Source organism: Bipolaris maydis, assembly GCF_028858645.1.
Source record: "Bipolaris maydis strain C4 unplaced genomic scaffold PSV08scaffold_2, whole genome shotgun sequence".
NCBI classification, from domain to species: domain Eukaryota; kingdom Fungi; phylum Ascomycota; class Dothideomycetes; order Pleosporales; family Pleosporaceae; genus Bipolaris; species Bipolaris maydis.
This window is the reverse complement of record NW_027093858.1, coordinates 3,533,709-3,556,214: the sequence shown is the minus strand read 5'-3', so window position 1 is coordinate 3,556,214 and position 22,506 is coordinate 3,533,709. Positions and strand designations below refer to the sequence as shown.

General features: G+C 51.0%; 8 protein-coding genes across 8 annotated transcripts; 5 read left to right on the top strand and 3 right to left on the bottom strand.

The window, feature by feature from the left end:
* Positions 1-260: 260 nt before the first annotated feature.
* On the bottom strand, positions 261-1,458 carry PSV08DRAFT_196353 (uncharacterized protein). The gene is made up of 2 exons (XM_014224904.2): positions 1,126-1,458; positions 261-1,080 (listed from the first exon to the last, which is right to left on the bottom strand). The coding sequence occupies exons 1-2, from the start codon at positions 1,399-1,401 to the stop codon at positions 352-354; spliced, it is 1,005 nt and encodes a 334-aa protein (XP_014080379.1). The 5' UTR covers positions 1,402-1,458; the 3' UTR covers positions 261-351.
* Positions 1,459-3,380: 1,922 nt separating this feature from the next.
* Positions 3,381-5,897, top strand: PSV08DRAFT_196349 (uncharacterized protein). The gene is made up of 4 exons (XM_014224903.2): positions 3,381-3,791; positions 3,844-3,926; positions 4,117-5,532; positions 5,645-5,897. The coding sequence occupies exons 1-4, from the start codon at positions 3,488-3,490 to the stop codon at positions 5,720-5,722; spliced, it is 1,881 nt and encodes a 626-aa protein (XP_014080378.1). The 5' UTR covers positions 3,381-3,487; the 3' UTR covers positions 5,723-5,897.
* A 35-nt stretch (positions 5,898-5,932) lies between these two features.
* On the bottom strand, positions 5,933-11,705 carry PSV08DRAFT_407700 (MFS general substrate transporter; the record flags this gene model as incomplete). The annotated part of the gene is made up of 7 exons (XM_014224901.2): positions 5,933-7,697; positions 7,750-8,585; positions 8,646-9,068; positions 9,915-10,477; positions 10,531-11,122; positions 11,174-11,485; positions 11,563-11,705. The coding sequence occupies 7 exons, from the start codon at positions 11,703-11,705 to the stop codon at positions 6,271-6,273; spliced, it is 4,296 nt and encodes a 1,431-aa protein (XP_014080376.2). The 3' UTR covers positions 5,933-6,270.
* Positions 11,706-12,044: 339 nt separating this feature from the next.
* On the bottom strand, positions 12,045-14,083 carry PSV08DRAFT_217073 (uncharacterized protein; the record flags this gene model as incomplete). The annotated part of the gene is made up of 1 exon (XM_014224900.2): positions 12,045-14,083. The coding sequence occupies one exon, from the start codon at positions 14,081-14,083 to the stop codon at positions 12,122-12,124; it is 1,962 nt and encodes a 653-aa protein (XP_014080375.2). The 3' UTR covers positions 12,045-12,121.
* A 338-nt stretch (positions 14,084-14,421) lies between these two features.
* PSV08DRAFT_407698 (uncharacterized protein) lies at positions 14,422-19,394 on the top strand. The gene is made up of 8 exons (XM_014224899.2): positions 14,422-15,206; positions 15,263-16,612; positions 16,757-17,209; positions 17,273-17,518; positions 17,577-17,636; positions 17,702-17,749; positions 17,820-17,975; positions 18,034-19,394. The coding sequence occupies exons 1-8, from the start codon at positions 14,636-14,638 to the stop codon at positions 19,164-19,166; spliced, it is 4,017 nt and encodes a 1,338-aa protein (XP_014080374.1). The 5' UTR covers positions 14,422-14,635; the 3' UTR covers positions 19,167-19,394.
* A 27-nt stretch (positions 19,395-19,421) lies between these two features.
* Positions 19,422-20,084, top strand: PSV08DRAFT_348109 (acyl transferase/acyl hydrolase/lysophospholipase; the record flags this gene model as incomplete). Its single annotated transcript, XM_014224898.1, has 1 exon — positions 19,422-20,084. One exon carries the CDS (start codon positions 19,422-19,424, stop codon positions 20,082-20,084), a length of 663 nt encoding a protein of 220 aa, XP_014080373.1.
* Positions 20,085-20,297: 213 nt separating this feature from the next.
* Positions 20,298-20,954, top strand: PSV08DRAFT_348108 (polyketide synthase dehydratase-domain-containing protein; the record flags this gene model as incomplete). The annotated part of the gene is made up of 1 exon (XM_014224897.1): positions 20,298-20,954. One exon carries the CDS (start codon positions 20,298-20,300, stop codon positions 20,952-20,954), a length of 657 nt encoding a protein of 218 aa, XP_014080372.1.
* Positions 20,955-21,264: 310 nt separating this feature from the next.
* PSV08DRAFT_244351 (uncharacterized protein) lies at positions 21,265-22,260 on the top strand (the record flags this gene model as incomplete). Its single annotated transcript, XM_014224895.2, has 2 exons — positions 21,265-21,706; positions 21,761-22,260. 2 exons carry the CDS (start codon positions 21,265-21,267, stop codon positions 22,258-22,260), a joined length of 942 nt encoding a protein of 313 aa, XP_014080370.2.
* Between the last annotated feature and the right edge of the window lie 246 nt (positions 22,261-22,506).

Below are 22,506 nucleotides of genomic sequence, written 5' to 3'. Positions count from 1 at the left end.
CATAGAGTTTGTTTACTTGGTAATTCATTTGGAGAGGAAGTATCAAGGTTCTGTGTGACAAGCGATTGAATAATATTGTGGTGAGCAGATTCTATCGCTGAGTCGTACCTGGAGAACCGGCCGTGCCACATGCGTTCTTTGATTCTTGTCGCGTAGTCGGCACGCTGAGGTACCTACTTCCCTGTCTGACCTAAGCACCCTGTCTCGTGTCGTGCAACCAACACCAAGTCGGATATTCCCCCCATTTAGCGCATTCCCAGCGATGCACTTAAGATTTTCAATGAGACATCATCCACGTTCAAAAACTTTCAAAACAACAAGTCTCCGCCGCCAAAAGACCAGCACTGTCTCCTACTCGACCACTTTCCCAAAACCAAACCCCCTGACTCCATTACTCACCCATACACCCTCGCCCACCTCAACAGTTTCGATACTAACAGGCTCTTCCATACAGTACCCACTTCCGAGTGCCCATCTCCTGCTCGTACCCCTCTGACCTCCCGCACCGACCTTGGCACTCCTCGTTGAATGGCCCCATCGGCCCGCAAACGGTTTCCTCAGCTCACCTTCATCGGCGCCATCATCTTTCAGCGTCTTGCTAGTGAACTCGCCAGATGGCACGCCAACAGGAGGAGTCACCCAGCGGCCACCGCGGAAAAGGTAGAGTGAGGTGAGGGTGCCTTCGGTGAGCTCGTTGACTTCGTTGTAGAGCATAACTTCCCGGTAAGCGGGACCTGCGGGATTCTCAGGCAGGGCGCGCTCGCGGCTTTGGTCGTACATTTCTCGTTTTGTCGTTTTCAAGAGGGTAAAGGGTGAGGATGGGGTGGGCGCAGTGTCTAGCCTGATTGTCCATTCTGGTGGAGGCGGGGGTGTCGATGTTGGTGCTGGAAGTGAATCGTCCGGTCCAAGGGTCAGGGCGCCGCCTGTCAACGGAGACGCTTTGAAGGCTGCTGCCGAGGCGTGTTGAACTTTTGCGTTTGGTGGGTCTAGCGATGGAGGGTAGAGGGTAGAAAGCGGCACGGCTGGCACGTCTGTGAACTCGACCGTAAGATTTGCGGCTTTGTCAAACAATAATCGCAGCTGGGAATGTCAGTATTTTTCGTGTTTGGTGTGATGGTGACACACCTTCATTGCTCGATCCTTCCCAGTCTTTTCTATCTCAGCCTTGGTTCTCGTCAACAACTCTTCATGCAGAGCTTTGCCATCCTCAAGCCGTTTCTGCACTTCATCAAAATCAAAATGCTGTGCTGCCTCGACCATCCGGTCTCGATGATATGCAAGCATATAGAATGGCGACGGGGCAACAAAGTTTAGAATTGAGCGCGAGTTCTCCTCGGACTTGAGAAGTAACGGATCATAACGCAATGATGTGAAGAGTTGGAATTCGTTTTCGGATGCCATTTTGAGATGAATATTCGTCAAAGGGAACAGTTACTACAACACAGTGGGAATGCTCTATGACTGTTGCGAGGATGCGGAATGCCGAAGATGCGTTGTACACTACTAAAGGTGGGTCTTAGGGTCAGTCATCCAATCAGCAGCGAGCGGCATCTCACTTGCTAGCGTCGGAATAAACTGCAACAGCGATCCCGTACACCATCTAGTTACAGTCCAGCGCACAGCAACACTCAATTCTGTAGCATAGGAACAAACTGTTCGATGCCCTCGAGCTCTAAGGTGTACTGTGGCCCGCCCCATCGATCGAACAAACGGCTTAATTGAGCCCACCGCATCCTTATACTTATCGGCATCACCGGCGCCGATTCTTAGACCAAGCAATAGCCGAGCTCTGGCCGGCTCTCTGGCTGTTTGAAGGGGAACACAATGTCATGGGAAGGATACAAACTGGGACAGAGATTTGTGGTCCGAGTAACGAGGCCTGTGCTTCGACAAAGGTGTTCAACTGAGCACTACGAGCGAGGCGCGGTAGGTGCAAGTATAAAAGTGGATGAATTCGGCACGCTCAGTGATACAGCTGTCGTACCGTCAAACAGCCAGCAGCTCTTTGCATGAGCACTGAGATATCTAGGGCTTTAGAGGGTTGCTCTACTTCGGTGCTCTGATTCGACATATGAGGGGTCTTGGATGGTTTGTGTTCGCAGGGGATAAGTATTAGCAGAGCTGTGGAAGTGGGTACGCATGGGAAGACCCTATATATAAACCTATTTTACTACGCTACATCATTATTCTCCTTAATTGTGTCTACGAATTATCGCCCCTCGCACAAGACCATGGCCAGAGCAGGTCGGCCACCCTCCCTGCTAGCGTCTATGTGGTGTTCATGTAGGTCACTTAGATGCAGACATGTTGGTCTGACTGCGCCACAATCTGGGCTGTCCAATTGTTCATACCTCATTTGTGACTTCAGCCTGATTCATTCCACCTCAATCAAATAAGAATACACAGCAGTAGCAGCAACAGCAGCATAAACCGATCTCTTTCTTGAGGAAATTCTTTGGCATGTCATCACCTTTCCTGCATGCTTGTGGTGCTCGCCAATGCGATAGCTAGGTCCAAGCCTGACCAGGCAACCAAGTTTGGCGTCCGTGACTCTGGACTGGGACCGGCAGCTACCGAAGTAGATGACCGAGTTTGCCTTGTACTAGGTGAACAAGTTCTCTACGTGCTGAGAAATTGTGAGGATAATCACCATGGGTTCGTTGCTGAGTGTTACGTGCATGGTATGATGGATGGTCAAGCTTGTGACGACGGATCATTCGCGATTAAGGACACAGTACTCGTGTAACCAAGGCGTAGAAATACCATTTACACTAGCAGATTGTAACACAAAACGATGTCTCATATCGGTTGTAGAAAAACCCGCTGCTTTGGTGTGAACCATAGTTTTTAACCACAGGAGTAACCACAGACATGCCAGAATAAACGTGTTGCGATTGACACGAAAGCAAAAATATCATGATTTACTACAACATCTGGCAATTCATGAATTGAGTTATATAGCTTGACTTTGGAAGTGCGACCGAGTAGGTTGGGTGTCAAAGTGAACTTGCAGAGGTCTTGAGCTTAGACAGTAGCGCAGACATTCGAGAAATCTGTAAGGATCTGCACAAACTTTCAGCGCCACCAGACTCATGAAGAACTGGCGGGGACTTCTCTGTGCAAACTATCAGCAACCACATTGTCTTGTCTTGTCACGGAAAATAAAAAATTTGCATCTAAGTGAAGTCCATGTCTATTGCCTTGATATAAACATAATATACATACCTAATATGTACGTCCGTATGAGCATACTACGTAGAAAAGTAATCTGTGGCGGTGCAGACAACGGCTGGTCGGCAAGGCTGATGACGTCCGCCTGGCGCTCGAGCCACACACCTCGCTCATGTCGTTGCACCAAAGCTTGCCTTAGCCAAATTTCTGCGACAACAGAACGGCCCAACACACACCAGCCCATCGCCATTGAGCTGCCATTTCTACTTACGCCGGTACTGCATCTACTTAACACAATTATCCGAGTACACCAGATATGGCGCCCGTAAATGCACCTGTGCCACAGGGCCCTGGCCCATTCCCCGTCCAGATTCCCGTCGACAACAACAACTCGCTCTGGGACCGACTGTCAAATTGGGCCTCGGAAAACAAGGGTGTTGTATACACAATTGCCGGAATCACGCTGGTCGTGGGTGCTGGTGGAGTTGTATACTACTTCTCAAATGATTCAAAAGGCGATAGCGGAGCAGACACATCGGCCGCCAAGCGCAAGAGGCAACGCGAACGCAAGCGTGCAAAAGAGAGGGCTGAGAAGGAGTCGACCCCCGAAAAGGGCTCTGGTATGCGCTTCCATTGTTGCTTGTGGCGGAGCATAAACTGATGCAACAACAGAGAAGAAGGCAACAGTAGCCGAGACCACCGAAGACCAGCTCCCCGATGTCGACGAGAACAGCGTTGCTGCACTTTCAGACGAGGTACGACATAGAATATCGTAACGAGGCACCTGGACACACGGACTCCGTCATGTTCATATTGGCGTTCAACATCACCAGCAGTCAATGGATTGTCCTAGCTGCACAGGGCCATGGCGGGGTCAAGTTGTGCCAGCAACCCTCTCCAAACACTATCTTGGTTGCCTCGGGAAAATAGGCTGACTTTTCACAGGTGCGCAAAGAGTATGCCGCCAAGCTCAAGGCAGCAGGCAACAAGGCGTACGGCTCCAAAGACTACAACCGCGCCATCGATCTCTACGGAAAGGCCATTCTCTGTAAACAAGATCCTGTCTTCTACTCCAACCGCGCCGCCTGCTACAATGCCATGTCCGAGTGGGAAAAGGTCATCGAGGACACCACTGCCGCTATCAACCTCGACAACGAATACGTCAAGGCCTTGAACCGGAGAGCGAATGCATACGAACAAGTCGAGCGCAACAGTGAAGCCCTTCTGGACTACACTGCCAGCTGCATTATCGATGGGTTCCGCAACGAGAACAGTGCACAGAGTGTTGAGCGTTTACTGAAGAAGGTTGCGGAAGCAAAGGGCAAGGCTATCCTAGCCGCAAAGGAGAAGAAACTACCCAGCCCAACTTTCGTCACAAACTATCTGCAGAGCTTCCGACCAAAGCCAACCCCAGAAGGCCTCGAAGACGACGCTGAACTCGACGAAGAGAGTGGCAAGGGCCAATTGCGCAAGGGTCTCAAGGCCATGGCTACTAAGACTGGTGATGGATACACCGAGGCTGCTGCCGCCTTCGACCGCGCCCTCGAACTCGGTGATCTCGGAGAACATGAGGCGTTCGCGTACAACATGCGCGGAACCTTCAGCTACCTCAAAGGTGACAACGAAGATGCGCTCAAGGACATGGACAAGAGCATCGAGCTTCAGCCCACACTAACCCAGAGTTTCATCAAGCGTGCCAGCATGCACCTCGAGCTTGCCAACCCAGAGGCTGCCGAAGCCGACTTTGCCGCTGCGCTCGAGCAAAATGCAAACGACCCAGATATTTTCTACCACCGCGCACAACTACACTTTATCAAGTCCGAGTTTGGCGAGGCCGCTAAGGACTACCAAAAGTCGATTGACCTGGACAAGGACTTCATTTTCTCGCACATTCAGCTCGGTGTCACACAGTACAAAATGGGCAGCATCGCCTCGTCAATGGCCACTTTCCGCCGCTGCATGAAGAACTTTTCTCAGGTGCCCGATGTGTACAACTACTATGGTGAACTACTTCTCGACCAGCAAAAGTACCAAGAAGCTATTGAGAAGTTCGACACTGCCGTCGAGATGGAGAAGACGACCAAGCCTCTTGGCATGAATGTCCTGCCTCTGATCAACAAGGCCCTTGCACTTTTCCAATGGAAGAACGACTTTGATGAAGCCGAGAAGCTATGCGAGAAGGCGCTCATCATTGATCCGGAGTGCGACATCGCGGTTGCCACCATGGCACAATTGTTGTTGCAACAAGGAAAGGTCACCGAGGCGCTCAAGTACTTTGAGCGTGCTGCAGAGCTGTCAAGGACAGAAGGCGAGATTGTCAACGCACTAAGTTATGCCGAAGCGACAAGGACTCAACTCGAGGTGAGTTAAATCCCCTACGCATGGTTTTTTTCTCCTTTTCTTTTTTTTCTTTTTTTTTTTTTATAAAAAAGCATCTCTATTTCGACCAACAATTGCTAATATAATTGAATAGGTTCAAGAAAAGTATCCCAAGCTCGCCTCTAGACTAGGCGCTATGGGTGCCGCTGCTGGAGGATTTGGCATGCGATAAAATAGGACGATAGTATGCCCAGTCTTCAGTCTTGTTGCGCAAATATTCTCACCTCTTTGTTCATACCGTGTAATTAGTATCGTCTGGTTGAGGGCAAAGGAAAAGGACCTCTGTTGGATGGGCAAAGTATGATATCCTGGACTGTTGGTAAACATGTATGTGTATGTGTGTGTGTGTGTGTGTGTGTGTGTGTGTGTGTGTGTATTTACATGCTTTGTCGGAATGCCTTGTGAAGTACAAGTGAAAGAAAGCGTTCGAGGACAAAGGAAAAAATGAGTTGGCCACTATTAATACGACAATCTCCTACTCTGGAATGCATACCCGAATAAACTGTAATGAGGTATGTTACTTGTTTGAAATTCGAGTGATTCCTAGGTCACTGAAAGTGGTAAGAGTAAGTGCAATGACGTGCATTTCGACCATAAAGAGGTCGGATTCTCTCTGCAAGTGGGCAAAGTCCCGAATCTAGGTGTGCATCTATCCATCCTTGCCCACACATTCTATACATACATTCGCTGTCTCTCTCGATTGCGCACAAGCACACAAAATTACTCGCCACTCAATTGCAAGATAAGGGTGCTGGCAACATCGAGAAAGGGAAACGGACTCGTCACAATCTTCTCGCCTTCCTGGCGTCCCGCACCCACAAGCTCCGTCCTTTCTCGAAGAATCTCGGTACCCCCTTCATTCAGCTTCTTGGCCAAGTCTTCGGGAAGCGGCTCGTTTTCGTCCAATCGGCGCCACACACCCTGCTCATCGTCCCAGCCGTCCTGGTGATGCGGTGGGGGTTGGTGCGAGCCTGAAAGCGGAATGGATGCCTTGATTTCGCGCACAAGATTGGTGACGAGGCGCTCGTAGCCTGCGCATTTGAAGTCGACGACAAAAAAGTCACGATCGATGCTGTACAGTTGGATGGACATGTAGATGTATACTGCTTCGTCAGGGTTTACTTGGTCCTCACTAACCGATCCTGCGCGCTCTGAAGGGGTCATGCCTTCGACACCATGACCAGCGCTCGATGTGCTGGTATTAGTCGAACTCCGTCTTCGTGCGCCAGAGGGATCGTTGGTGAGATCGACGCGTGAAGAGTGCGTCGACGAGGGATGCGCAACGCCAGGCGGGAACATGCCCTCCTTCAAGAAGCGTGCATGGATAACCCAGGGATCTTCGGGCACGTGGTAGCCCCAGTCATTTGTATGGTTATAGTGCTTCTTCTGTCGACCTCTTGCTTCTTGTTCGCTTGTGCCATTGTTGCGCACACTGAGCGGCTCGCGACGTGGCGAGCCCTTCCGCGAGCCTTGGTCTTCGTCTGATGAATGTGACGAGATAGAGTCCTGTGAGTGATTCCTTGATTTCGACTTACGGTCTTCTGGGGCCTGAGAGGTACTCCGACTGCGAGACCCGCTACGGCCGCCGGCTCTGCGTATCTTTGGTACTTCCCAGTCGGCGCCCATGGCTTTTAATGCCTTGAATATAGCAAGCATAGCCTCAGCAGGCTGGTTTCTTGATCGAATGCCGAATTGCCACTTGGTCGCGCGTGGCTTCTTGGTGGGCAGGCTAGTCATCGGCTCCGGCTTGGTTCTGCCTGCTTCAGGTAGTGTACGGAAATTTGGTTTTAGTCTTCGAGCTGATATCTGCCGTTGTTCTTCCGTCTGTTCAGGTGTTGGTGGGAGAGCCTCGCTTTCCGAAATCTTGTTAGTGGGCCTTGGATAGCCCTTCATGTAAGCCTTGTGGTATTCTGTAAGACTACTCGGGAGAATTGCGATGGTGCTGACCGGGCTGCGAATGCTTGCAAGCTGACTGCTAGCATTGGACCCTTGGCGTGCCCTTTCATGATCCGAAGGCGCCGGGGGTATGAATTGTGGACGGGATACAGCATTCAGTGATTGCGGTCTTAACCTTTCCATATAACTGTCGTGCGCAGGCGGCGATTGGTGATTCCACACCGGAATACCATCCTGGTTGGTTAACAAGGCTAGTATAAACAGTCAGCTACAAGCCAATAGTAGATCAGTAGTCATGCTTACGATTCTCCCGCATCATCTCATTCTCGCGGACAATAAGGTAAGCATCTTTAATAGCACTCGGCTCATCGCGTGCCAAGGCATCTTGCACGTCATGCTTTGCGTAACCCATTGTCTTTCCAAGCTTTGTCACTACGTTTTCATGCAGCGCCTGCACACGCGGAGCGTCTGCCAGCGGCGCAAGAGCCTTGGGATCAATGGCCTTGTTGGGGTCAGCGCCGCTGTCAAAGAACTCCTGTGCGGGCGGTTCGAGGTATGCTGGGAGATCGGTCGTGAACCAGGGGTCTTGTCGAAGCTCGGGAATGGTGATGCGGTGTACGGGATTGACCATGAGCATTTTTCTGATCAAAGAGGTAGCTCCTGGCGAGAGATAGCTGGGTGTGCTGTACTGGCCCGCGGCAATTTTCTTAAAGAGGGTAGGGATATATTCGTCGTCAAAGGGTAGTCGGCCGACCAATAAGACGTAGAGTATGACACCACAGCTCCAGACGTCGACTTCGGGACCAGCGTATAACTTGCCGGAAATGACCTCGGGAGCAGCATAGTTGGGGCTACCGCAGCTTGTTTTGAGAAAGTTGCCGTCCGTCATGATGTTGCTCAGACCAAAGTCGGCAATTTTTACATTGCTATCGTGGTCGAGAAGGAGGTTCTCGGGCTTCAAATCTCGGTGGACAATCTTGTGTCGGTGGCAGTATTCGACGGCGCATACAATCTGCTGGAAGAACTTTCGGGCCTGTGCCTCTTGCAGTTTACCGTGGTTGACGATGTAGTCGAACAATTCGCCGCCTGCGTATTCGAGGACCATGATGATCTCGGTCGGCGTTGTTATGACGGTATAGCTAGGGGAGCAAAAGTGAGCATGAAAATGAGGCAAGCGCGGCTACAGGCAAACGACGTACAGCTTGATGATGTGGGGATGGCGCAGCAGCTGCAGATACTGAATCTCACGCTCGATCCTGCCTGCCATGTCTCTGGTGACGAGCCTCTTGCGATTGATGATCTTGAGGGCAACCTTTTGGCCGCTGACCTGGTGGGTGGCCAGCTTGACCTTGCCGAAGGAGCCCTCGCCGAGGGTGCGGACAATGGTATACTGGCCGAGGCGCTGGCTCGCCTTTGCGTCCTTGCTCTTTGTTTCGTGCACCGCTGTTCCGAGCGCAGAGGGCGGGGGCTGGGCGGGGTCCTGGGCCTTTGGGGTGCTGGTTTGGGCGGCGCCGCGCCGCTGTGCGGGCATGGAGATGGAGAGTTCCTCCAAGTCGTCATTATCGATTGCGGCCGACATTGTATGGCGGGTGGTATGATGGCGCCGGTGGTGCTTGGAGGCGCTGGCCAGAGGCTTTTGCGGGGATAGGGCTGGAGGGCGGTTTGCGTCTGCGGGGACTACACAGGTAACACGCGGTTAGCAGGTGTGCCGATGCAGGGCGGAAGCATGCGAGGAGAAGCGCGTGTGTCTGGGGGGAGACGACGACAAGAGAGAAAGAGAGAGACGCACAGGCACAAGGCTCGAGTTGCAGTGCTATTGTTGTGTGCAGTTGCAGTGACGGGGCGGGCAGAGTGCAGCAGCCAAACTTACGTCAGGGCCGAGCGAGCAGATGTTCTGGTGATGTGCGCTTGCTGCTACCGACCCGACGCTGCGACCAACATGACCACGCAGGGCTGGCGACGGGCGAAGAGGCCTGGGTCTAATTACTGATTATGCGGCCGTTTCCGCAAACGCAGGCGTGCAGCAGCCGGCCGTTGCTTGTCGTCGACGAGGTTGTGGGGAGGGGGCGGAGTGCAGATTGCCGGGGATGGTGTCAGGATCAGGGTCAGGATCAGGATCAGGATCAGGATCAGAATGGGGATGCAGCAGAGAGGAGACGGGGTGGAGAACAAGGGAAACACGAACGGGACAGGACAGGAGCAGCAAGGTATGGGGAACAAGTGGGCGGGCTGGGGCGCAGAATGACGATGCTCGGAACAGACATGGTCACTCAACGCCTTACCGAGCCTGCCCGTGGATTCACCTGCACGCCCCGATGCGGCACATTCTTTCGCTTTTGCATCCCCAACCGGCCGCATGGCATTGTGTGCGTGCCTCGAGCCGTCTAGCGCACCATGCCGTCAGCTCCAGCATGTTGACTTGCATGACTACAGGACATGGAATGCCCGCTCCACCGCCACGGCCTCACTTGAAGCAGAACAGGCGCCCCAGGCCCCGCTGCTGCGCTTCACGTCGCGCCGCACCGTCGACAAAGGCCGCCTCTCCTTCACTCGTCGAGCTTGCGCTGCTCACCTGCTTGCCCGTGCCGCTGCCAAACACCCTCAGCAGCACCACCATGCTGCCCGCGCTGACAATGCTGCCCCCCAGGATGCCAATCATGACCAGGTTGCTCTTGCGGTACTTGTGCGGCCCCGCCTGCGCATCTGCAGGCCATCCCGAGTACAGCGCGTAGGTCGTCAAGATGCTGCCTAGGTTACCCAGTCCAGACACCAGCGCGCTGGCTGCAGCCACTCCCACCTCTCCATGCCGCGGCTGGAAGATCTCGTTGGACCATGCCATGCAGATGGGCACCGTCGGCCCAAGCCCAAACCCAATGAGCAGAACCCCGCCGTATCGTGACCACCCGTTTGCAAACGTCGCCACCAGCAGTCCGGTCATCTGGACGAGAACGGCAGCGCTGAAAAACGCAGGCCGGTGGTGGTGGAAGCGATCCGAGATTGGGGTGACCAGTAATATAGCAACCAGGTCCATCTGCACATACACGCATCAGCTCGCTTTTCTTGCCAAGACTGCACTCTACTCACAATCCAGATGGGCGCCGAAAGCAGACTGAGCTGGATGCTCGTCAGGCTTGGGTTGATGCCCCGGATGATGACAGTCGCATATGCCTGCGTTCCGTTGCCGACACCCACCACCCCAAAGTACATGACGACCAATGGGTAGATCCTCCAGTCGGCGATGACATTCCACAGGTCTTTCATGTTCCACAGCTTACGACTGTAGACACGTGTGAGATCCTCGTAGTGAACGCGCGCGTCTTCGCCTTCCAGAGCCGGTCTGCTTTGAGGAAGCCACTTCATCCACCCTGTTCGCTGGCGCACTTGACCGGGAGGCAGTGGCCTGTCGGGAAGCCACCACAGTAGAGACACGCCGACGATGAACCCAACGATGCCATAGAGCAGGAACATCCACTGAAACCCAACCAGTCCACCGACACCGTCCATTTTTTGGAAACCAGCCGATACCAAGCCTACAACAGCTGCAGACATCTGGGAAGCGGTGAAATAACGTCCAATCCGCTTTCCAGTTCGAGACGGGGGGTAGAACAGAGTCAAGTAGTACGACATGCCAGGCCACATGCCTGCAATGACGATTCCCAGCAACAACCGAAGTAGACTGCACATGGTCAGCGATCAGACACCCAGCCAGCACCAAGTGCACGCTTACTAAAGGTTCCATGCAGCATTCATAGCAGTCAAGCACATGCCAATGATGCCAACACAAGTGACGATGCGACTCATCCACGCGTGCGGACTGACCCTCGACATGATGAGATTCGAAGGCAAATCGAAAATAACATAGCAGACGTAGAACAGCGCCAGACCCGTAGATACCTGTTTAGGCGTGATATCGAGCACAGATCCGAGGTCATGGCCCTCAGCCAGGTTCATGGTCTGAGCAAGTCCAATGTTTGAGCGGATCGCCGAGCACATGAAGTAGAGAACCCAGAATGCCGGGAGTATCCTACGATCAAGCTTGCTAAATTCGATATCAGCATGCCTTTACATGTAGCTTGTATGGTATTTGCAAAAAGAAAGCCAAAAAAATTTACTTACGCATACACCCTTTCGATTCTATCGAGGTCAATTGCCTCGGCTCCAACTTCGACATCGCCATGCAGTCCCGCCTGCTTAGATGCCTGTACGTTTGTGGCATTTTCCCCGGTTGCTACCCTGTCCACAGCATCATCGGCGGCCATTGTCGCTGAAAGGACCAGCAGCAGCAGTAGTAGTAGTACTAGTGAGAAAAGAAAGAATGAGTCGAGAGGGCAAAAAAGCAATTCATGGTCGAATGCACCTACTCAAACTTACTTAAGCCGATGCCGTTCGGCTTAAACCTCTACCCACGAGCGCATTTTGCTATTCGTCGAAGCAAACAATTTGCACCGGCTAGTGGGGGTGGCGCTAAGGCGTGGTTGGGGGGGAACGACTCACGGCGCGCGGTACAAATGCAAAGTTGCTGCATCTGGGCCTGTTCCCGAGCTCAGTACCCCCGACTTGGCTACGGGTGAAGATTATGCCCCAAAGGTTCGGAATTCAAAACTGTAAAAACTTAATCCAGAGTTTAAAACTAAAACACAAGCTACGAATATTTTCTCTTCGTAGGGGCTCTATTTCACCTCCACTCATCACGGTCCTCGTCGTCTCCAAGCTCGCCCTCAAGCTCTCGTACCATGCGTTCCTCGCTCCATACTGCCGGCCGTGGCAAGTTATCTGCAGCCAGAATCAGATTCTCTGGCTCAAAAGCCGATCGTACGATTGCCGTGCCGGGTGTGCTGGTAAACAACACCTTAACGGAAGCCATAACACTGGCATCAACAACGAGGCGAATCAAGCTGGCAAACACCTCCAATGCCTCATCTACAAACTGCTCCCTTTCGAATAGAACTACACCATCGATAATGATGAACAGCGTTATATGGGGTGGTAATTGTCGCACCAGCGAGTCGAGTAGCTTGATAGGCACCTCAAGACCACCCTCTCCAAGGCTCACAAGGTCAATGTCATTGTACAAGGACCTAGTGTCGAATTGAAATTGCCTTAGCAACTGGTCGATTAGACTCAAAAGCATCGCATGCCCACCAGTACGAGCTCCAGGCTCGCTCTCGTCAACATGGCATCCACAGAACCACAGTGCGGACATGAATCGGTCTTTGGTCCGTAGAGTCTGCACCAGCGTCATGCAGAAGACAGACAGCGGCGAGACTTCGGCAATCCTACGCGATTGGCTCAAGTCCCAGTGGACCAAAAGCTTCGACGACGAGGCAGATACAATCCAGTTCTGGAAGAGCCGCGTGTGGATGATTTGCTCGGCTCTTGCCATGTCTTTTCCAGAAAGCTGCCCTTTCTTGTCCATGACGAAGGCGACGTCATCGAAGTCTAGGTCAAAAGTAGCGATTATGTTCCGGAGCATTTCTTGGTTCATGTGGCAACCTGGGGCCGGTGCTAGGGCTGACTGCTGCGGAGGAGCCCACGTGATTTGCTGCACTGGCGATGTAGAGCGCAGTATCCCGTTCTCGACCTTGAGATAAACGTTTTCCTGTCGGACACGTTCCAGCTGGAGATCTTTCTGCTGCAGATGGTCTCTCAGTAACTGCTCTATATTGTTGTTTCCGGCGACCAAGTTGTTGACCTGGTTGACATGCTGCTCAAAAACCCTTTTCGTCTCTTGTGAAAACATTTGGAATTGAAATATGTGCGATTTCAACGCTTGCTGCATGAGATCGCTGGCCTTTGTCTGGATCATGGTGAGGCTCTGGAGTAAGCTCTCCTCGTACTTTTCACCACTCAGGAGCGCTTTCCCGCCTCGGAAGAACTCGTTGCTGATGAAAAAGCCTATGGCTCGTTCCACAGCCTCTAGAGTCGCGGCAATTAAATCGATGGATGCGTTCCGAATGTTCACATCACCTTGGAACGTGCTGAGGAAGACTTCTACGTCGGAAAAGATTGGAATCACCCCATCGAAGCCTGCAAGAACCTGGTTTCGCACATTTGCAGCAGTTTGGAAAGCGTCGAGTACGACTCCTACGGCGCCTATCACCGGAGTCGCGATTGGATCCTGAGGAACAGATTTTGAAGCGATCTTTGTCACTTCGACTCCAGGAGTGATGTTGTCAGCGGCTTTTCTTCGCATATTTCGCATCCAGCTCACTGGGTTTCCGCTCTTCTGGTATTCTGCGCGCGCCGATTCAAGCGTATGATAGATAGCATCCCAGTTGGGTTTGTCTCTGATGTGGTACAATGTTTCCGGTCGGCCCTTAGGCTCTTTCATGGACTTCAATTTTATCATAGCATCTGGAAAGACCTCATTCCAGAACTTCATAGCACTCGTATCTGTCCATTCTGGCCTTTGCGGTAGACCGTTGCCACTTGGCTGCGCGTTCGATGCTGGCGGTGTCGCGAGGCTGTTATTCATATTCGCCACCAAAACCTGGGAAGCCGGCACATAATGCCTCGACATCGGATCATACCTCACGGATTGAGAAGAAAATGCCGGATGGTATTTGGAGAGTCGCATATCAATGAAATCAATGGTCGGCGCTCGTTTCGAAAGTGTTGGTATAGGCGGGTTCGCCATGATGACACTTGTTCTGGGCAGGAGAAGAGGTCGTGTAAGGCTGTCAGTGGTCAAGGCAACTATTCAACTGCAAAGCTTGGTTCAGGTCACACCAATTTATAAAAGGCTTACGAAAAGATGGCTTGTATGGCGCATTCTTCTCGCTAGCAACTGCCATCTCCGGTCGCTCCTGCGTGACAAGGCTGAGAATTCTTATCGCTCAATGACATTAACGTAGACAGAGGTGCATCTAGATTTATGCAAGCACTTTCGCCCCCACACCTGGGCGGGCGGGGTTCATCACTGTACATGCTGATCTCAAGGTTAAAGTCTCCTCCTGCACTCTTGATTTAAAAGGTGCGGCATGCGCTTTTTCCTCACAGCATCCATTGTCAAGGCCCTACCATCTTAAGATATTACCGCGCAACTAGTCTGTTCAGGGTGCTAGTCTCTTCTAAGACCACTCCTCTTGTGTTTACTCAGCCGTGGTCTTGGTGCCCCGTCATTGCAGCGCACCTGCAGCAGCCGCGATCCGTCCGCTTGGTTCGAGAGATTCCTGTTCAGGGCTAGAAAATGGCCGACGTTATCAACGATACTTTGAGCCTTGACGAGAACACAAAGCCAGCAACCGAATACGTTGGCAAGCATCATGTAGCAGCTGTAGATGGTGAGGGCGAAAGGCCTACACCATCAGTGGGCATTGGGCTTTTTGATGAGCTCAACGATTTGAAAAAGAAGATTGCGGAGCTCGAGACGCGTCAGGCCAAACCCGGTCTTGCGGGATCTGAGACAGCAGGAATCGATCCCGAAGTCATGGCCGATGTAGAAAAATACAAGCGGATGGAAGCCTGCTTGTACAAGCACCGGAAAGAGTGGGAGCTTAATATAGGGCCAGGGGATTGGACCGGGTTCTATCGATATGCACGTGCTGTGCAGAATGGTAGACAACGATGGAATGTATGTTTCCCAGATATTTCGGCAGACAATTCGTACGAGCGGCCGGATGTCTTTGACCCTGATCATGATTGTGGCTTCAAAGGTACGGCCCATCCAGAAGAAGACGGAAAAGGTTCAAAGGACGAATACGACATAACCATCGACTGGGGTTATCGCCGAGACAGAGTACGCAAAAATTTCGAATGGAGTTGGAACGCTTATTCTTGGCTGAAGAGATGCAACTGCGAAAACAAGCCCAAATAGAAAGTGCCAAGAAGCAGGAGCAGCGAAAGCGTCATATAGTGGTACCCGATAGAAATTCCAAGCTCGGCGAGGATCAGAAGACAGACAGTACAGCGCAGGTTCTCAATAGTTCTGCCACCCCTAGGCTCAACCCTCTGGAGTGGTATCAGTTCAAGCATCTAGCAAAAATCAGAGAGCAAGATGCAAACGTTGTCGATATTCTCATCGGTGAGCCTGTCATTGACGACGATGTGGGGGCAAATCAGCTGTGGTTTGGCTACTCTGGACGTCAATCAACCAGAGACGTGGCCAAATCCACAGGTCAGAAATCATTTAATCCCAAAGAACCCGGCAAGACACCACTTCCAGAGAGAATCAGAATACACTCTGATGCTCTTCTAAGGATCTTTGTTCAAATTCTTGGATCAGAAGGGGGATCGCTAGATGACTCGGAAGTGGAGGCCGCTGTATTCATCAGGCCTTACAAGGCGCTCGCCTATCGAGAACACGCATTGCGAGACTGGTGTACGGCGCTGGAGAAGAAGCTAAAAAGGACATCCACCAGCCAGCGAGATCTTACGTATACCAAAGCCTCAGTCATTGACGCAGAACAGAGTGATGAGATTGCGCCGGTGAAGGGGCAACTTACCAATGACACGGTTACTGAGATTCAATTTGGAGTATCCACAGACCCCTCAGAACAGGTCATGACAGCCACAGGACAGGCGCAAAGCACTTTGAGAGTTGCTGAGCCTCTAGCTGACCTTTCAGAAGAATCAGGCGGCGAAGGCGAACGGGAAGAGAACGAAAGCGAAGGAAACGACCCAACAAAGTCACCAACAGCACTAGAGCATTTGAAATGTCTCCTTCAATTCCTAGATTCAAACGTTGTAGCAAAACGAGACTACCTCAACGGACCTCTATGTCGAAAAGTCTTCTTCTCCGATCTCTGGTACCTATTTCGGCCTGGTGTCGAGGTAATAAGTAGCGACGGCAAGCAGGCTTACAAAGTCATCGGCGTTACCAGTGAGAAGCACCGCATGGCCCCTGCCTGGCAGAAGTGGTATAATCCTCGGAATAGTCGGGAGAATAAGGACCGGAAGAAGGCAGCCTTCAGTGTCAGCTGCGTATACATCGATTTTGATGGGAAACATATAGGTCCGGTGGAGAAACTTTTCGACTTCAAACGATTTGAGGGAGAGAGGGAGGTCACCTCCTTAGAGGTATATCCTCTTCGTTTCCACCCTTTCAGACGGTCAGAGTACAGCGATACCGAGTGGAAAGAGCTAGCGCATTGCCCTGATCAGGAAAGGTACCGGCAGAAACTCATACTTCGAGGCAACAAGTTTCTCGAAGTCGCTGGAGTTAGGCGTAGGTGAACCCGCTTTTATAAACCCTACTACCCTCCTACATCTATACGCTACTAGTGAGGATTTCTGCGAAGTCCCCTTGATGGCTAAAAAAATCCCATTTTAATTATTTGGGCCTATACTGACCTTGTAACCTTGCGTTAAGATATGTACTATGCTGGGCCAACACTGGAAGTGAAAGACGAAGTAGAGAGTCCAGTTGTTATCGATTTCGAAACAGCTTTCACCATGCAAGACGATCAAACGGCATTGAGAAATCAGGAGCAAAGCCCGTGGAAGCCGGAGCTTATTACCCTGATTGGTAATGTAGTGGCCGAAGAAAACGACGATATTGTCCTTGGCCCATGCATGGGTGACTGCTGTGGGGACGACTATGTTTATGATGACCAATATGTTGATGAAAAGGAGCGGTCCGAGTATATCAATAGTCTGCTGCCTGCTTCAACCGGCCTAGACGAACAGCCACCGATTACCATTATGCCTCGTCTGCTAAAGGAACTGCAGACTGGCCCCAAGGGCAACGCACCATGTTCCGAAGACGAACTCGTCATCATGTCGTATCGTGTATTCGGCTTTGTCCTGCGGAGTCGGAAATGGGGTGAGCAACCATCTCCGATCTATCTAGCACGCACCAACAGTACATACTGACAATTCCATCCAGCTAAACTGGACCTGTCGCATCTGACCGAAGTTCATCCGCAAGAAGCAGCGTCTATGACGTCTAATATAGCGGGGAAGGACACCTCGCACCAACAAAGGGAGGAAGATGAACCTTCATCGGTTTTTGACCGTCTCGTACTCGAAAAGGGGCATCACACCATGATTGTATCACTCATTGCCCAACACTTTCGGGATAAGAAATCCACTACAGGTCAAAGAGAGGAGTTCGATCTCGTGAAAGGAAAAGGTAGAGTCCCCCAGCGTCTTTGGCAGTATGGACTGGTCATGGGCTGATTCAATTGTAGGAAAAGGTCTGATCTTGCTTTTGCATGGCGCCCCTGGAGTAGGGAAAACTTCCACTGCTGGTATGTACTACTCGCCCGCTTATATTAGGTGAATCGTTCAATGACCGTTTTTTTTTGTGTAACAGAGGGAGTCGCAGAGATGTTCAAAAAGCCGTTATTTCAGATTACATGCGGTACGTAACGATATACTCCAGCTCCGGACTCATTCGTCGAACAGTAACTAACAATCATCGGCAACCCCAGGCGACCTTGGAACAACTGCAACAGAAGTGGAAAGCGCCTTGGAGATGAACTTTTCGCTCGCTAATAAGTGGGACTGTATTCTTCTCCTCGATGAGGCCGATGTCTTCTTAGCAGAGAGGACAAAAGAAGATTTCAAGCGAAATGGACTCGTTGCTGGTCAGTCACCGACCTTTGTGTGCGTCCCAGCCTTTTCATTTGCTTACTCGTATGACAGTGTTCCTGCGCCTCATGGAATATTACTCAGGCATCCTCTTTCTGACAACCAACCGCGTCGGCGACTTTGATGAAGCCTTCACCTCACGTATCCACGTCAGTCTCTACTACCCTGAACTCAGTATAGACAAGACCGTTCAGGTATTTAAAATCAATATGGACATGATTCAAGCCCGATTCGATGCCAAAAGCCGCGTCATTAAAATCGATAGAGAGGACATCGCCGCCTTCGCAGCCAAATACTTCGACAAGTACCCACATGCACGCTGGAACGGTCGCCAGATCCGCAATGCATGCCAGACAGCAGTGGCTCTGGCAGAATCTGAGGCCCTGAGCAGAGTTCCGCAAGACACGGAGAATCAGAATACGGTTGTACATTTGACAGTTAAGCATTTCGAGGTTGTGAGGAAGGCGTACCTTGATTTTACGAAGTATATGCACGATTTGTATGGCTCCACTTCTGCACGGAGAGCGAAAGAGGCGAAATTACGAGCCATCTGGATTGATGAAAATGACCGCGTGGTGAGGACGCAAAACATGGGCGGTACAGGGTTGGACAAGAAAAACGCATTCTTGCTTGCTTCACAGAGCCAGCCAAGCTATCCACATGGGCATCCGCCTCAGCAAAGCTTCGAGAGGCCATTTTATGGGCAGCAACCAGGAAACTACCCACAGCCGGGCTACCAACAGCCACAACAACAGCCACAATACTACCAAAACCCTAACCAGAACCAAGGGTTCAACCCACATCAGCCTCAATACAACAATGTTCCACAAGGTCAGATGCAAGGACAACCTTCCACCTTTAATGAGAATTGGAACAATCAACGCGCGGGGAATTCCGGTGTGTTCTCTCCGGCGCCTCAAAATGGAGGACAATTTACCGACTCTGTTCCACCGAGACAGCAAGTGACGCCTTCACCGCAACCTCAGCAAACCCAACCAAATCCGCAATGGCTAGGCGAAAATATCAAAAACATGTATGCAGTATCTGGCCAGCAAAGTAACGCACAAGCAATGGCTGGGGCGGGTGGGGCTACCGCCGGACAGGCATGGAACTGCCCCTGTGGAAATTCCAATCCTGTGCACTCAGGGTTTTGTTCAAACTGCGGAGGGAAGGCGCAACGAGTGTAAGGTTGAATCTTTGTTTCAAAAAGGCTATGGAGCTTAGACTATGACTTACCGGCTCAGACAAGACGTGTAGGGTTGATCAATGGAGTATTTCCTTTTTAGCTGGCGAGGACCTACACATGCAATTCGAAATTGTCCACATCTATTAGGGTCATCGTATTGGATTTATAGTTTAGTTTTTATAGTTTTGAATTTCACCCTATACATAGGGCGCAATCGTCATCCGTACTTACATTGAATTTGCACAATTTACTTGGAATGCATGCATATTTGCTCGTCGCCTGGGGCAACATAGAAGCTTTGAAGTCAATTCAAAAGAATCTACAAAGAAACGTCATATTTGTCCGTCTCGTCAAGACCAATGGCAAAGCATATCACTCACGCCATATGCTTCCAGCTATTGAAAGATACCAAGGACTTGTTGCCAAAACCAAGAAACGGGTCACTCAAACGGACAGTTCCAGCAATATCAAGATGGTATCATCTGTGACAAACTCTGTTCTGCCCAGCGACGCAGTCCTCAACGAAACGTATTGGAGCACCAATATTGTCAACCCCGTCTTGTTCAATCAAGCAGTACAAATAGCCCTCAATTGTGAAAATACTCCGAAGGTGGATATCCTGATCGAGATCGGACCTCATTCTGCTCTTTCAGGACCTGTCAGGCAGATTAAGGCCAATATGCAAGATGACAAGTTGCAGTACCTACCGACCCTCTTGCGTAATTTCCCTTGTGCCAACCAAGTCCTCAAGCTGGTTGGCGAACTTTTCCTGCGAAACTACACTCTTGATCTCGCAAGAGTGACTGCAATCGAAGAGGTGTACCAATCTGGAAAGATAATTCCGCGAATGGGCAACCTCATCGTAGATCTTCCGCCCTATCAGTGGGACAAGACAAAAATGTACTGGGCGGAGTCATGAGTGAGCAAAGAACACCATTTCTCACGGTCCGCACGTCATGACATTTTGGGCCAACTGGCAATCGGGGCCTCTTTGGCTGAACCCACTTGGCGTAGTATCTTCCGAATTAAAGATGTTCCCTGGCTTCGAGACCACTCCCTAGGTGGGGAGGCAGTGTTTCCTGCAGCTGGGTGTCTCTCCATAGCTATGGAAGCGGTGACTCCAATCAATGAGATGTCGGAGAAGCCTCGTGAAATCAACTCGTTTACCTTTAGAGACATCACCATTCAACAAGCGTCGGTAACTCCGGACGATGACAGCGGTATTGAGGTTCTGTTAAATATGCATCCATCGCGTATCAATGTAGATAGTGCTGGTAGTCAATGGTGGGATTTCAATGTCTCCTCTATTTCATTCGAAAGCCACCGCAAAAATCACATGACTGGAAGTATTGCAACCAATTCGGATGCACGCTCAGCAGTCGCCAAAAAGGTACCCAATTTACCACAGCGCGCCTCTGGTGGACTCTGGAATCAAGCCTTGAAGAAGGTTGGATTTGCTTATGGGCCAACGTTCCAAGATATGGATAACATTAAACTCGATGGATCCACGTATTTCGCTCACGCTTCAACGAACATCAAGCCTGCTGTAATGAAGGATGAGTCCCGCCACACTTTACACTCAGCTATCCTGGACTCGTGTCTCCAGCTCATGATTGTCGCAATCTGGGCCGGTCGCGCCAGCGCAATGCAATTTGGAGCAGTGCCCGTCCGCGCCGAAGAGATTACCGTCTGGAAACCAAAGACTGCTGATCTCACCGAAGACGCTCGCGCTACTATCTTCTCATGGATTGATCCGCGTGGCCAGAGACTGTTCAATGCCCACAGTTAACTTCTGACCGAGGACAAAAAAGTGCTCGTGGAGATAAAGAACATGCGTTGCACGGCGTGTGAAGCTGCAATACCGCAGAGAATAGAAGGCCCAAGCCTATCGCGACCCTACTCTCAGCTCATATACAAGCCAGATCCACTATGGATACGTGGTACTCAGGTCCATCTAGACATTTTTACTTTCCTTGAACTTGTCGGATTCAAGACTCCAAACCCCAGAGTCCTCGTTACGGACGTCGTCCTTGCTCAGTCTCTCAAAGCGAAACTCTCCAGGATATCCTCGGCCTTGGCCAACACAGATGCTGAAAAAGATGGGTCAGGTAATCTTGGAGGCGAATGGATCCACAGAAGTCAACGACTTGAAGAAAGCTGGGTTCCCAAGATCGAAATTGTCTATGAAGGATCATATGTTCCTCACATCCAAAGTCAAGGAAAGAGAGACGTCCGTATCAACTTCCGTGCAGTTGATGTATCGTGACAATGCGACCGAATGCGTCGCTCGTCTGAAACTTTGCCCCGAGAAAGCTGGGTTCGAGAGCGAACTTTTCAAGCTTGGAGATGCTTGCCCACCTAGCAATAATGTCATCATGCTAACTGACCTTGAGAGTCCGCTCGTGGCGGCCATGTCAGGAAGCGAATTTTTGCATCTGCAAACGCTTTTAACTGACTCTGCAAATGTCCTCTGGGTGACTTGTGGAGATCACCTCGGAGCCGGTGTTGATCGCGAGGCCGCAATGACACAAGGACTTTTACGTACACTCCGCTCTGAACGAGTTTCGCTCAAGGCAATGCTGGATTCTTTCTAAGTCGCCATCATTGAGCAGCAGACCCAGGTACGCCAGCAAAACGAATACATCGATCACCTGGTTATCGGATTAGACCCAGCTGAGCTACAAAAAGCGAGTATCAAAGTCGAAGGCGACGTCGGCGCCTTTTGGTCAACTGATCCACGTTTTTCGACCCTGATCCATTCCATGAATATCTGTAGTGGCGGTGATCAGGGAGCCGATGGCGACACCAGTTCCATCCTGATGCGACTAAAAGCGGCTGGAGCAGAATCACCGGCAAAAGCGATATATCTAGTACGCAACCAGTTTATCGCAAAGCTATCTCGATTATTCTTAATCGACGAGGCCGAGTTTTCCGCGGATGAAAATGCCGAACGCTCAATAGTGAGCTACGGTATTGACAGCATGATTGGAGCCGAACTGCGAAATTGGATCTTCAAAGAGTTGACCTTGGAACTTGCTTTTCATCAACTTTTCAGTTCTTCTCTTACCATTTCAAGGTTTTCGGAGCTCGTCTGAGGAGCTCAGGACATCGTGGCGGAGTAAAAATGGTAAAGCTATACAAGAATGTTTACTGTTCATGAGTTTATTGCTTGCGAAAGACTTCTAGTATGTAGAGAAAAAAATGCCTTCGGACTGAATATTGTGCCGGATCACATGTCACGTTTGCAGAATGTGGCTTGAAGCTCGTATTCTCAAAGTATTACAAAAGAAATCATATAGGGAAAGGTACGGTGTAACACCAACGGCGGCCCAGGGTCGCGC

What these genes read in the sequence shown, in the direction of transcription:
- PSV08DRAFT_196353 (XM_014224904.2), bottom strand. Translation starts at nt 1,401, where the DNA reads ATGGCATCCGAAAACGAATTCCAACTCTTCACATCATTGCGTTATGAT. An exon ending in GGAAGGATCGAGCAATGAAG is followed by an intron (nt 1,081 to 1,125) that starts GTGTGTCACCAT and finishes TGACATTCCCAG; the next exon opens with CTGCGATTATTGTTTGACAA.
- PSV08DRAFT_196349 (XM_014224903.2), top strand. Translation starts at nt 3,488, where the DNA reads ATGGCGCCCGTAAATGCACCTGTGCCACAGGGCCCTGGCCCATTCCCC. An exon ending in TTGCTGCACTTTCAGACGAG is followed by an intron (nt 3,927 to 4,116) that starts GTACGACATAGA and finishes GACTTTTCACAG; the next exon opens with GTGCGCAAAGAGTATGCCGC. An exon ending in CGACAAGGACTCAACTCGAG is followed by an intron (nt 5,533 to 5,644) that starts GTGAGTTAAATC and finishes ATAATTGAATAG; the next exon opens with GTTCAAGAAAAGTATCCCAA.
- PSV08DRAFT_407698 (XM_014224899.2), top strand. Translation starts at nt 14,636, where the DNA reads ATGGCCGACGTTATCAACGATACTTTGAGCCTTGACGAGAACACAAAG. An exon ending in ACGCAAAAATTTCGAATGGA is followed by an intron (nt 15,207 to 15,262) that starts GTTGGAACGCTT and finishes AAGCCCAAATAG; the next exon opens with AAAGTGCCAAGAAGCAGGAG. An exon ending in CGATCTCGTGAAAGGAAAAG is followed by an intron (nt 17,519 to 17,576) that starts GTAGAGTCCCCC and finishes ATTCAATTGTAG; the next exon opens with GAAAAGGTCTGATCTTGCTT.